Source organism: Balaenoptera acutorostrata, chromosome 13 (genome assembly GCF_949987535.1).
Source record: "Balaenoptera acutorostrata chromosome 13, mBalAcu1.1, whole genome shotgun sequence".
Lineage (NCBI taxonomy): Eukaryota > Metazoa > Chordata > Mammalia > Artiodactyla > Balaenopteridae > Balaenoptera > Balaenoptera acutorostrata.
Genome location: NC_080076.1, coordinates 752,294 through 766,577, shown reverse-complemented (window position 1 = coordinate 766,577; position 14,284 = coordinate 752,294). Strand labels below are relative to the sequence as shown.

General features: G+C 44.0%; 2 protein-coding genes across 6 annotated transcripts in view; one reads left to right on the top strand and one right to left on the bottom strand.

The window, feature by feature from the left end:
* Positions 1–6,627: 6,627 nt before the first annotated feature.
* Positions 6,628–10,335, bottom strand: TIGD1 (tigger transposable element derived 1). 2 transcript variants are annotated; one of them, XM_057526472.1, is made up of 2 exons: positions 9,386–10,335; positions 6,628–9,292 (listed from the first exon to the last, which is right to left on the bottom strand). In XM_057526472.1, the coding sequence occupies exon 2, from the start codon at positions 8,929–8,931 to the stop codon at positions 7,156–7,158; it is 1,776 nt and encodes a 591-aa protein (XP_057382455.1). In that variant the 5' UTR covers positions 8,932–9,292; positions 9,386–10,335; the 3' UTR covers positions 6,628–7,155. The 2 variants fall into 2 exon arrangements, with proteins under 2 accessions (XP_057382455.1, XP_057382456.1); XM_057526473.1 differs by having other exon boundaries at positions 9,648–10,335.
* Positions 10,336–10,374: 39 nt separating this feature from the next.
* CTDP1 (CTD phosphatase subunit 1) overlaps positions 10,375–14,284 on the top strand; it is a 42,172-nt gene continuing 38,262 nt past the window's right edge. For 3 of the 4 annotated variants that reach the window (XM_057526469.1, XM_057526471.1, XM_057526467.1), the window contains exon 1: positions 10,376–10,869. In XM_057526469.1, the coding sequence (XP_057382452.1) occupies positions 10,565–10,869 (305 nt within the window). In that variant the 5' untranslated portion in view covers positions 10,376–10,564. Of the gene's footprint in view, positions 10,870–14,284 lie in introns of all 4 variants that reach the window. The other variant, XM_057526470.1, reaches the window with a different exon arrangement.

The following is a 14,284-nucleotide window of genomic DNA, read 5'->3' as shown; positions in this document are numbered from 1 at the left end:
CCAGTACTTACACGCTTTATGGATTTAATTGGTCTGTGTATTGTGTTGTACAGTACAATTATTCTAATGTATCATGTAATAACATCCTATATGCAGATGTATTGGTGGTTTGTAAATACCTTATCTGATGGAGATTTCTCCTCCAAATGACTTAAAATTCTTAAGTCACAATTATCTTTTTCCCAGACATGTCAACAGTGCTCTTCCACTAACAGGAAATTTCTCTATTTCCACCTTTTTCCTCTGCCCCACTCACCAAAACAAAAGGGACAGTAAGCACATGACTCCTCTGAGACCAGTACCTTGAAATACAGACCAAAAAAGGGAGAAAACCAGGTGGGGAAAAAGAGGGGAAAAAACCAGGAGGGGAGGGGGATGGGGAGAAAGGGAATGTCTTCTCCTTTGGTCATTTGATCCAGTTTAAAACAAACAGAGAAGAAAAATCAAAGAGAAGAATTTCCACTTTGGGTGGTATGGCAGTGTAGAAACTCTGAAGGGCCCCTCACACTACAAAACAATTAGATTTTTGCCTAGGACTTAATTTGCCATGTCAGTATTGGGCTTGAAGGAAGTAAGGGACATCCTGAAGTCTCTCAAGCCAAGGAAATCCTAATGAGGGATCCAGGGAGGGAACTCCAATAAGGAAATACAAGAAGCAGGGTTGCCCTCAGAGAACTTGCCAGTATCAGAACTACCTAAGGTTGCAGAGGTGGGGAGGGTAAGCCTTGGGCTCCAGGCACAGCAGGAGAGGTGAACTCTAGACTCCTACCCTGGAAGGAGCCAAAGTGTCCCCATCTTGGGCCCTCTGGCTCTCGCCATAGCAAATGTCACAAGGATCTCCACAGGTTATCAACCAAATATGAGCTCACAACAGCACCAACCATAAAAGGAAACACACTTCTATAAATAAGAATGGGTAGGAACAAGTACAAATACAAAACAGACTCAGACCCACAAAGACATCAATTATTCAAATGATCAGAATCAGAATCTGCCAAACTAGGTGTGAACCTATAAAAGAAAAAAGAAAATTACAAAAATTATAAGCAAGCATTGTAAAAATAGGCTATAAATGAACAGGCATATTTGAAAAATATCCAAACAGAACTTTCATAAATGCAAAAAAATAATTTTTGAGGTAAGGCTTCAAAAGATGAGTTAGACAGCAGATTACACACAGATGAAGCGAGATTAATAAACTGCAGCCAATGTTTGATGAAATTGCCCAGAATGCGGGACAGAGACATAAGAGGAAAAACTTTTAAAAGACTGAGAGATGATTATAGAATAAGAAATTTCAACAAATATCTACTCAGAGTTCCAGAGAGACTAAAGAGAAATATTTAAAGAGATAATGCTTGAGAATTTTCAAGAATTAATGAAATCCATGAATTCACAATATATTTCAAACAGTAAAAACAAAAAGAAACCTACCATTAGACACACTGAAACAAAATTACAGAACCCCAAAGACAAGGAGAAGACCTATCACCTACAAAACCACAACCGGATTAACAGACTTTCAACAATAAAAAATGGAAACCAGAATCTAATGAAATGTCTTCTAAATGAAAAGAGCCACTGTCACTCTATAGCTGTATGTCTACCAGAATTACCTTTCCACAATGAGAGCAAAATACAACATTCTCAGATAAACAGAAACTGAGAGTTTAATTCCAACAGAACTTTACTAAAGGAATTCTAAAGAATATACTCCAAGGTGAGCCCTAATCCCAGAGGTAAGATGTGATTTACTTACAACACAACATAGTATATACAAATGTGTATGACATGTACATGTCATATGTAGATTATATATTATACAAATATTTTAGGTATCCATCATTTTAGTAGAACCTGTTTATTTTCATTGGAATGTATCTTTCATAATAAATTGTTACCAAAAAAAGGATATGAAATGTTAAGAAAAAAATGATGAGAAATAAATTGGTAAATATATGTTAAAGCAAAACTAACATTGTCTAGAAAATAATGTCTAATTTGGGAATTGTAAAAAGGCAGAACTGAAATATTAGACAACTATAGTGTGTAAGTCTGGAGAAGAACAGAGGTATAGTGTTTTAAGATCTATATATTGTTTGGAAGGAAACTGGAATATTCACTTTAAATTTATTAAGTTAGGAATACAAGGTTCTTTTGGCTTCCTGGACCCAATTCCAATGTGTGTGTGTGTGTGTGTGCGTGTGCGTGTGTGTGTGTGTGCGCGCGCGCGCGCGTAGGCTTCCCCACACCAACAAGAAATTCTCAGATGCCAGCTGGATGTCCAAGAATTCGAATCAATCATGATACTGTCTCCCTGGAGACAGAATCAGATTCTACAGGTTAAGGTTCAGTCCCACAAGACAGCCCTCCACTTCAGACTCCAGTCAAAAGCCCAGGTTTCATGCTCCTAACCCACCAGTTACAAATTCGAGATCCCAATGACCCCCTCCAACTCAGGATGCCAATCACAAGTCCAGTTGTTACTTGTACTTCTGATCAACTGGCTATGAATCAGAGGTCCCCACAAGCCCCTCCTCAGGTTGGATTAATTTGCTAGAACAGCTCACAGCACTCAGGAAAACCCATTTTCTCACTGGATTACCAGTTTATTACAGAAGGATATGGAGAAAGGATAGATATGAACATCCAGATAGGAGAGATACACAGGGCAAGGTGTACGGGAGGGGCGTGAAGCTTCCATGCTCCCTCCAGGTGCACGACTCTGCCAGGTCTCCACACGTTCACCAACTTGGAATCTCTCCAAATTCTGTCCTTTGGGTTTTTATGGAAGCTTCGTTACTAAGGCACAATTGATTAACTCATTGGCCATTGGCAATTGATTCAACCTCCAGCCCATCTCTCCTCCCTGGAGTTCAGGGTGGAGGTGGGGATGGGGTGAAAATTCTAACCCTCTAATCATATGGTTGGTTCTCCTGGCAACCAGCCCCTACCCTTAGGTGGGGCCCTACTGAAAGTGTTTTCAGGAACTAAGGACAAGAGACCAAATATTATCCCATTGTTCTTATCACTCAGGAAATTCCAAGCGTTTTGGGAGATGTGATCCAGGCACTGTGGATGAAGACCAAATATATATTTCTCCTATAAATTACAATACGCAAAGGTAAAACTTCAATGGTGATCGCCAAATGAAAAAAAAAAAATGGAGTAAGAAAAAATATAAGAAAATAAACAGAAAACCAGATCTCAATATATCCCCAAAGGGAAAAAAGATGATAAGGGACAAAAGATATCCAAAGAAAAATTGGAAGGTTAAATATAAATGTACTGGACCTGGACTTTCCAACTAAAAGATGGAGATTGTCAGAATGAATTATAAAAGTCTAGCTAGATGCCATTTATAAGAGAATACCTAAACTTAAGGTGTAAAAAGTCTAAAAGTAAAAGTGAAGTATATACCAGGCAAGCATTTATTAAAAAAAAGTTAAGACAGTCGTATTACTTCAAGCAAAAAACATTTTAATAGATAAGCATTATTCAGGATACAGAGGGCTCTACATAACAAAAAGTTTCAATTCCTCAAGGATATAAAAATTTTTAACATGTATGCCTTAATAACAACCTCTGCCCCCAACCCGTTTGTGTATGTATGCGTACAATTGTGTGTGTGTGTGTGTGTGTACACACAAAAAAATTAATAAAACTACAGAGAGAATTTGGTAAATCCACTATCATAGTGAGAGATTTCAACACATATCTCTCAATCATTGCTTGGTCAATCAGGAAAAAAACATGGGAAATTTTAATAACACATTCAACAAGCTTAACTTATTGAGTAGATATAGACTCCTGATTCAAATAAGGAAAGATGACACATTCTTTTGAAGTACATATTAACCATATACCGGAATTATGTTAACTGCATTGAATTTCAAAGAAGTAGTATCATTCAGATTATGTTATCTAACCATAATGCCATTAACTTAGAAGTCAACAATAAAAAGATGGAGAAAAATTCCCACGCTTTGGACATTTTCAAATATACTTCTAAATAACCCATTTGTCAAATAAAAAGATCATAATGGATATAAATGAATAACTGAATGACTGGTAATGAAAACACTACATATCCAGACTAGTGAGATGAAGCAAGAGTGATACACAATAGCACACAAATGGCATTGAAGTTTTACTTAAAACGAAGACAGGCTAAAATTAATGCTTTAAACATCCAATTTAAGATACTAGAAATAAGAATGAATCCAAATAAATTGACAAAATTCCTAGAAAATGCAATTTCCGAAATGACTCAAGATGAAATAGAAGCTGTGAATAGACCTATAACTAGGATAGAAATTGAATCATCAGGGTAAAATCTTCCCACAAGGAAATAGCAAGACCAAAAGGTTATAAAGGCTAGTTACACCAAACTTTCAAGAAACAGATCATTCCACACTTACAAAAAATCTTTCAGAAATACAACTAGAAACAGAAAAGAAAAGCTCCCCAATTCATCTCATGACACCTACTGGCCTTGATATCAAGTTAAATAAAGATAATATAGAAGAGGAAACATATGGACTATTCTCACTCATAAACATGGATGTAAAAATATTAAAATATTAGCTAACTAAATCTAATGACTGAATTGGGTTTATTCCAGGAATGCATAATTTTAGTTACATAAACAGAATTCATATATCTGTATGTGTGCATATGTGTATATGTACATGTATACATATATATGCATATATATTATAATTTTAACAAAAGAGAAGGCCATATGATCACCTCAAAAGATGCAGAAAACATTTGATAATATTTTTAAATAGTCATAAGAATCTTTTAAGAGACTATGAATAGACTGAAGTTTCTTTTACCTGATCATGAATATACAAAAAACGCTCATCACACATCTTTCCTAATGGGGAAATGTTGGAAACATTCCCCTTAAAATGTGGAATAAAACAAGGATACCACAATAACTGATCCTGTTCATCACTGCAGTATAGGGATAAACTAGCACATTAAGACAAGAAAAGAAATAAAGCTATAAAACTTGGAAAAGAAGTAATAAAACAATTATTTGTAAATGATATGAACTCCTACATTGAAAACTCTGAAGAATCTACTGATATACTATTTAAAATAAAAGAACCTATTAAGGTAAATGGGTATAAGATCAGTTCACAAATATCTACTGCATTTTTATGTACCACCAACAGTCAATTAAAAAATGTCAATTTTTTACAAGTATCATGTATCAACAAAAGTATCAACAACAAAAAATAAAGTAAGTAGGAACAAATCTAACCAAAAATGTGCAAGTCCTATATGCAGAAAATTATAAAACCTTATTGGAAGATTTTAAAGGGGGCCTAAATAACTGGAGTGATATACTGTTTGTGGATGGGAAGATTCAAATCACAAAGATGTCACTTCTCCCCAAACTGAATTATAGATTCCATATAGTTCTGATCAAAACTCTAACAGGTTTTATCAATAAACTTGACACATTAATTCAAAAATTGATGAAACAAAGGCCAAGAATAGCCACAAAACTTCTAAAGAGACTTCTAAATAAGTAAACTACTGTGGGGCAGTTGCCCTCCCAAATGTCATGCCTTATTATGAAGCTACGGCAATTAAGACGATACAAGAACAACCCAGACTAGAAGGTCCAAAATAAGCTCACGCCTTTATAGAGACTTACTCTGTATCAGAGGTAGCACCACAGCTCGGCGAGAACAAGGTAAGCTTTTCAGTACACAGTGCTGGGATAATGGGTTACCCATGTGGGAAAGAAATCCGATCCCTGCCTTACAACATATGCAAAACTTCCATTTCTTACTATTTAAAGACTTAGCTGTAAAAGGCAAACTTTTACAAATTTTAGGAGTAAAAAAGGAAGCTATCTTTATAACCTCAGGTTAGGGAATGCATTCTTAAAATTAAGGACTTCTGTTCTCAAAAGATCATGAAAAAGACAAGCCAAGAATTGGTAAATGATATGAGTAACATATAAACAGGAAAGGATCTGTATTCAGAAACCATAAGGAACTACCACCACTCAACAAGAAAAAGACAAACAACCCAATAGAAAGCTGAGCAACAAACTTGAATAGACATTTTGCAGAAAACAAAAAAGGTAAATTTAAAAAAATAGGAAAAGATACTAAGCCAAAAGGCTATCAGAAGAGTGCAAATTAAAACCACAACTTAATTTTAACACAGATTTTCATTTAGATTGGCAAAGATAAAGAAGTCTGATAATACCAAGTTGTTGAGAATGTGGTGAGAATATAAACTGAGACAACCATTTTTGCATTATCTCATAAATCTGAACATTTGCATATCCTAATTCAGCAATTCCACACTTATGCACATATCCTCAGATTTTAACTCATTACACCAAGAAACACGCAGAAGTATGTTCACTGTAGCAATTTTCAGAATATCAAAAAGTGAAAACAATCCAAATGTCCATTCACAAGATAATAGATAAATACATCCTGGTATATTCACACAATAAGCTATTATATAGAAGTCTCAATATATAAACTATACCCATATAAAATAATATGAATAAAATTCGGATTCATAGTGAATGAAAAAGCCATTCAGATTTAAAAACATGATGCATTTTTTTTTTTCATGATGCATTTTTATAAACCTCAAAAAAAAAGTTTGACTAAACAGTATCTTTGTGCATACATATATACAAATGCAGCAAAACACCATACAAAAGGAGAAAGACAAACACGAAGCTGAGGATGGCAGATACCTCTGATGGGGAATCAAGGGGATAAGATGGGATGGTAAGGAGTGCATAGGTAGCTGTAACAATATTGGTCATGTTCTAGATTTTAGATTGGCGCATACGTTCATTTTAGGGTTACACAGTCTTTGGTATGTACATAATTTACATAATTTTTAAATGACGGGAGAGAAGAACAAAGGGAGAGAGAGAGATCCAACTAAAGACCATGACAGGTCTACCTCAGAGATATTACGAGTTTGGTTCCAGACCACTGCAGTAAAGTGAATATTGCAAGCCTCACAAATTTTTGGTTTCCCAATGCAAATAAAAGTTATGTTTATATTATACTGTAGTCCATTAAGTGTGCAATAGCATTATGTCTAAAAATAAGTGTACATACCTTGACTTAAAAATACTTTATTGTTAAAAAATTGCTAACCATCCTCTGAGCCTTCAGTGAGTCGTAATCTTTTCGCTGGTGCAGGGCCTTGCCTGGACGTTGATGGCTGCTGACTGATCAGGTCAGTGGCTGCTGAAGGCTGGGGTTGGTGTGGCAATTTCTTAAAATAGGACAGCAGTGAAGTTTGCCACATCAATTGACTCTTCCTCTCATGAACGATTTCTCTGTAGCACGCAATGCTGTTTGAAAGCATTTTACCCACAGTAGAACTTCGTTCAAAATTGGAGTCAATCCTCTCAAATCCTGCCGCTGCTTTATCAACTAAGTTTATGTAATATTCTAAGTCCTTTGTTGTCATTTCAACAATCTTCATAGCATCTTCACCAGTAGATTCTGTCTCAAGAAACCATTTTCTTTGCTCATCCATAAGAAGCAACTCCTCATCTGTTAAAGTTTTATCATGAGATTGCAGCAATTCAGTCACATCTTCAGGCTCCACTTCTAATTCTAGTTCTCTTGCTATTTCCACCACATCTGCAGTTACTTCCTCCACTGAAGTCTTGAGTCCCTCAAAGTCATCTATGAGGGTTGGTATCAACTTCTTCCACACTCCTGTTAATGTTGATGTTTGGACCTCTTCCCATGAATCACGAATGTTCTTAATGGCATCTAGAATAGTGAATCCTTTCCAGAAGGTTTTCAATTTACTTTGCCCAGATCCATCAGAAGAATTACTATCTATGGCAGCTATAGCCTTACGAAATGTGTTTCTTAAATAATACGACTTGAAAGTTGAAATTACTCCTTGATCCATGGGCTGCAGAATGGACGTTGTGTTGGAAGGCATGAAAACAACATTAATCTCACTATACATCTCCATGAGAGCTCTTGGGTGACCAGGTGCATTGTCAATAAGCAGTAGTATTTTGAAAGGAATCTTTTTTTCTGAACAGTAGGTCTCAACAGTGGGCTTAAAATATTCAGTGAACCACGTTGTAAACAGATGTGCTGTCATCCAGGCTTTGCTGTTCCATTTATAGAGCACAGGTAGAGTAGATTTAGCATAATTTTTAAGGGCTCTAGGATTTTCAGAGTGGTAAATGAGCATCGGCTTCAACTTCAAGTCACCAGCTGCATTAGCTCCTAACAAGAGAGTCAGCCTGTCCTTTGAAGCTTTGAAACCAAGCATTGACTTCTCCTCTCTAGCTATGAAAGTCCTAGATGGCATCTTCTTCCAATACAAGGCTGTTTCATCAACATTGAAAATCTGTTGTGTAGTGTAGCCGCCTTCCTTAATTATCTTAGCTAGATCTGGATAACCTGCTGCAGCTTCTACATCAGCACCTGCTGCTTCACCTTGCACTTTTACGTTATGGAGATGGCTTCTTTCCTTAAACCTCATGAACCAACCCCTGCTAGCTTCAAACTTCTCTTCTGCAGCTTCCGCACCTCTCTCAGCCTTCATAGAGTTGAAGAGCGTTAGGGCTTTGCTCCGGATTAGGCTTTGGCTTAAGGGGATGCTGTGGCTGGTCTGATCTTCTATCCAGACCACTAAGACTTTCTCCATATCAGCAATGAGGCTGTTTCGCTTCCTGATCATTCGTGTGTTCACTGGAGTAGCACTGCTAACTTCCTTCAGGAACTTGTCCTTTGCGTTCACAACTTGGCTAACTGTTTGGCGCAAGAGGCCTAGCTTTCGGCCTATCTCAGCTTTCGACAGGCCCTCCTCACTAAGCTTAATCATTTCTAACTTTTGATTTAAAGTGAGAGACGTGCGACTCTTCCTTTCACTTGAACACGTAGAGGCCATCGTAGGGTTAATAATTTGCCTATTTTCAATATTGTTGCGTCTTAGGGGATAGGGAGGCCCGAGGAGAGGTACTGAGACACGGAACGCACGTCGGTGGAGCAATCAGAACGCACACAACATTTATCAGTTAAGTTCCCTGCCTTACCTGGGCGCGGCTGTCAGCGCCCCAACACTACAACAGCAACACCAAAGGCCATCAATCACAGATCAGCGTAACCAGTAACGACGGAAAGGTTTGCGAGAATTACCACAGTGTGACACTCAGACAGGAAGTGAGCAAAGGCTGCTGCAAAAATTGGTGCCGACAGACTTGCTCCATGCAGGGTTGCCACAGACCTTCAATTCGTAAAAAACGCAGTATCTGTGAAGCGGAAGAAAGCAAAGTGCTGCAAAATCATGCACGTACTACTGCTGTCTGCCTTCCTTAAATTACGTCAGCTTTTGTTTCATGCACCTGGGGGCTCTGCCGTTGGGACAGGTACTTATGTTCAAACCCCACCAGAGGAAGTGCAGCTCTTCAGAAATCCTATCAAGAAAGACCTTGAAGGCCCCCGCCGACGACCACTCCCACTCCTCCCGGACGGGCTCGGCTTGTCTCCACAGTGGCTCCCGGTCCCTGCGCACAGTGCACCTGGCCTCCCCAGGCGGGCACGACGGCGAGGCGGCTCCGACAGTGCGGGAAGGGACAGACCCCGACAAGACGCCAAAACACGCACCCCAGGGGGACGAGTGGAACCCAGAGCCCACCAAGCTCCAACCCCAGACTGCGCACAGCATGCTGGGACCGCAGTCCACGACTCCCGCGAGGCACGTCGGGATTCCAAACGCCTGACTGGGATTCATGGGACAGCGGCGCGCTGCACGCTGGGCCTCGTAGTCCCACGACGGACGACCGGCCTCAGCACGTGATGGGAGGAGTTGTGGGACGTCAGCCCCTGTTGCATGCCGGGACCAAAAGCGCCTGCTGGGGTTTCTGGGACTCTGGCCTCGCAGTCCTAAGACACCAGCCAGCCCTCAGCGCATAGAGGGCTGTGGGAACAGAGTGTTGCATGCCGGGACTTGTAGTTCTCATGACGCCGGACCTCAGCCGGTGACGGGGGCTGCAGGACAGAGACCCTCGTTGCACGCCGGGATTCACGGCGCCTTACGGGGATTCGTGATACAGAGGGGCGCGTTGCACGCCGGGACTCAGAGTCCCACGAAGTCCAGCCTCAGCGCCTGACGGGGCTTCTGGGTCGGCAGCCCCGCGTTGCATGCCGACCCGCAGCCCCAGATGCCGGCGCTTATGGGGTGGATGGGGCGAAGGAACACTGTTCCCACCGGGCCCAGTCGCAGAAGCGTGGTCCTAGGACGCGTTCAGTTCCCATGGCCGGCGGAGGACCTCTCCGGCCCCGCATGGGCGTGTTTACACCCAGGCCCTCAGCGCCTGCGCGCACGCACGCGGTGGCACGTGACGTCGCACGCTGTCCCGGAAGTCGGCGCGGAACGGGCGGCTGGTGGAAGCCGGCGCCGAAGGGAGAATTGTAGCTCCGCTGCCGCCTCCGCTTGGGCCGGGGTCGCCCGGTAGCCCGCGATGGGCGCCGGGCTCTGAGCGCCCACCGCCGCTTTTCCACAGCGCCTCCGCCCGGCTGCGATGGAGGCACCGCCCGGCAGCCGCGTTCCCGCCGAGGGCGCCCAGCCGCCGGCCGTGGCCGAGGTGCGCTGCCCCGGCCCCGGACCGCTGCGCCTGCTCGAGTGGAGGGTGGCGGCTGGCGCGGCCGTACGCATCGGCTCTGTGCTGGCCGTGTGCGAGGCCGCCGCCTCCGCGCAGCCCACCGGGCGCGCCCCTACCCGCGCCGGCTCCGGGGGCTGCGTGCGCACGGAGCGCAGGCTGAGGTCGGAGCGCGCGGGCGTAGTGCGGGAGCTGTGCGCGCAGCCTGGCCAGGTGGTGGCCCCCGGGTGAGTGGAAAGGAGGGAGGGGGCTGAGTTCTAGAGGGAGTTCTGGGCTTGGGCCGGGAGGGGGTCCTGGCCCGGCACTGGGTGGGAAAGGGCCTCCGGGGCTGCAGCTGAAGGCTGCGCTCGGGGAGAACTTTGTAAGTTAGAGCCCACAGCTGCGTGGCTGCCTGTTTTTCTAAGACTGGACGGCAGTCACTATTAGTGACTATACTAATCAGCGGCAGCTTTTTTTTTTTTTTGGAAAACTCTCCGTCACCGAAATAGCACTCTTTGTAAAACAGTTGTGTTCTCTTTTTTCTCTGTCTGTAATAGGTGCCTCCCCCCAAGACTTCATGTTTGTAAATTAGGAAAACTAGGGGGTTATGGTGCATACAGAACGAATCAGGCGTACTCCATGCTTGTTGTCGCAGTGTCACCTGTTGGGAGACGTGCACTTCTTTAGGTTCTAGTAAACCCTGCGAAACGTGGTTGTAAAACCTGGTGCAGTTGTGCATCTCAGCTCAGGAAGGGGGTGCGGCCTGGGCACAGGTAGGTCAGGGTGAGAAGTAGTAGTGCACCCTCCTGCCACAGGCTCTTGCTGTCGTACCTCTGTTTTAACCTAGTAAAGGGCTAGTACCTAGTACTAGTTTTAACCTAGTAAAGGGCTTTTTTTTTTCTTTTTTGAAGTGTATGAACTTGTCAGTTTATATCTTCTCCCTAAGTTGACCAATGTTGTGCACAAAGGCGTGTGCACATGACTGGTGTGGTTGTTTTCATTGTCAGGAGCAGAAACCTGGGGCAGGTGAGCATTCCTGCCTCCTGCTTTGTGGCTGGTGTTCAGTTTTCCTGTGTGGGGACCCCAGTACCCTGGGTGCTCAGTTCCCTTTCTGCCCACCCTGGCCCTCCCCGGGGGTTGGGGGGGCGTCATCCCTGCTCCTCTCCCTGTGGCTCTAATTGCCCCTCTGGCTTTTGAGCATCTTCTACCTGGTCCACACAGCAGTGGGTGACCAGGGTAGAGCTGGCCTCCCTCCTGGGAGTCTCATCCCGCATCCTCTCCTCTCCTCTCCTCTCGTCTTTGGGGGGGAGCCAGGCCCTCAGTCTTCTGCCCAGGCGCCCGCGCCTGCCCACTGAGTGCATCCGCCACCAGAGCTGTCTGCCTGGCCTCCTTTAGGAGAGAGGGGCTCGCTGTGCTGTGTGTGTGTGTGTGACACACTGTCAGCGTTACTTTGAAGTCAGGTCTTACCTGACCATTGCTTGGTCCATAATGAGCCTGTAAACCTGCCAGCTAAACGATGGAGGTGCACCCTGATGCTGCCGTTTCACTGTGTAGAAAACCCCTGAGGGAAAGACCTCTTCTCCATGTGGTTCTGTTCCTCTGCATGGGAAAGGCCACCAAGGCCCAGACAGGCCGGTCACTGGTCCCAGCAGTTAGTGAGACTCACGTGCCTGCGCGGACCGGGGCAGCCGGTCCCGCGATCAGAGTAACCCAGTGAGGTCATGTAACCAGCCGGCCAGGTAGCTGATAGAGTGGCAGGCTCCCAGCCGTGAGTAGTTTTCTTTCTGGTGTGTTTTTGGTGTTTCAGGTCTCGGGGTATCTTACTGCAGTGGTTCATCGCGGGGCTTTTTGAGGAGCTGGAGAGTGGTAGCATTTCTGCTGGAAGGCAGGTGTGTGGGCGAGGAAAGCACCAGCGCAGCGCTGGGCTCACCTGGCTGGAGTTGTCCTTGTCTCCATCTGCACTGTCCTCTCTCTGCAGGACTCATCCTGACCACGTCAGAGGTTGTTCTCAGGCAGTGAACAGTTGCAGGAACGTAGAAGTCCTGCCTCTGGGTGTAGTGGAAGTAGTCAGTAGATACTGTTGTGATCTGTAACGGGATTGCACGTTTTTGTAGTGCTTCATGCTGTCGGGGAGAATGGGACCTATTCTGACTGAGACAGAAGAAGGGGCTGAGGTCCCAGGAGGTTTTGATGCACCAGCACTGTCCCTGCTGAGGCTTTGCCAGGGATTCCTCTGTGCTGCTCTCTCCTTAGGCCGCGTCTCATCCAGAGCGTCCCCCTGGGGGGAAGTAGATAGAATGAGAGTCTGTTTCTGTCTTCATAATACATATGTGGATTGAAATTATTTTGATATGAAAATTTCCTGGCAAGACACTGTCTGCCAGAGAGTAAATTTGTTAATTGTGGACCTGATGATGTCTTTCCCCCTCACCTGTCTGCTTTTTTTCAATTCACTCGGGTACATTGATGTCTCCAAAGGAAAGGAAAATATATACGTAGAATAATCAGGAAACAAGTCTGGTGATGGATAGGGACCGACACGGGAGGAGGCTGTGTAGGGGTGCCTTTGCGTCTTCCATCGACATCCGGCCAGCTATATCTGTGCCTGTCTGAACCTGCTGTTTTTATCAGGGTTGTCCAGTGCCGATATTCGTAATTCCATCGTTTCTGCTTTATTTCTTGCTTCGTTTTCCTCTGTAAGAACAACTAATTTATCAATGTGGATTCACAGGTTCTTATTTTATTCAGTGGATTATGGTCCATTCCGATTACTTGCCTTAATGCTCAAACTGTCCTGGATTTGGAAGTGGGCGCCCTTCCAGGTCCCGTCAACGTAGAGCATGGTCCTGTTTTCTGACACAGATGGCTTCTGCTCTCCCATCCCCAGCCCTGGAGTCAGCCATTTCTCCAAGAAATCCTGCTTTCTTTTAGTGGAGAATGGCATTTAGAAACCACGATCTGGGTGCACAAAATAGTCTCTTTTCCTCCAATATTCTTCAGTACTCAGAGGTTTAGCGCTTAGAAGAGATCCCTTAGCCCTCCTAACCTGTAAGACCTGCCCAGACCCAACACCTGACGGTGACCGCTCGAGGGGGCAGCGTGCTGGGGCCCAGCTCCCTGACACTGCTCTTTCTGATACGCCCTGTGCTCTCTGACCTTCCTATTGGAGCAGACACAAAAGCTCATGAGTACAAAAAAATCAGGAGAGTTTGATACTTGTGTACTTTGGGGAAAATAACTTGTTTAGGAATTGCATTTGATGATTATCCTATGGATTTTCTTCAGGGACAAACCAGGAAAGTTGACCTTTATGGGTGACTGGCCTGGCATTCTGTGGCTTGTCTCCTTGGCTGAAGCACTGTTTTTAGAGTTCACAGTGCATCAGTCCCTCGGCCGTGTGGAGGGTTAGGGTAGAACACGGCCCGCTCGGCGCCTTTCACCCGGCCTGGAGCAGTGTCTGCAAAGCTGGAGGGGAAAACAACTTGTGCTGAAAAGGACGTTGCTGCTGTGCTCCTATCTCATTCCCTTTCCCTCTCTCTTGGCATTTCATCTCTTTTGGGGGGAATTTTTTCAGCCCATGCAAAGATGCAGAAGTCAGCTGGGATAGACAGTGTCGTACTCAGCTCTGACCCTGGAGGGCAGTTCTGAGTGATCTGGTAATTG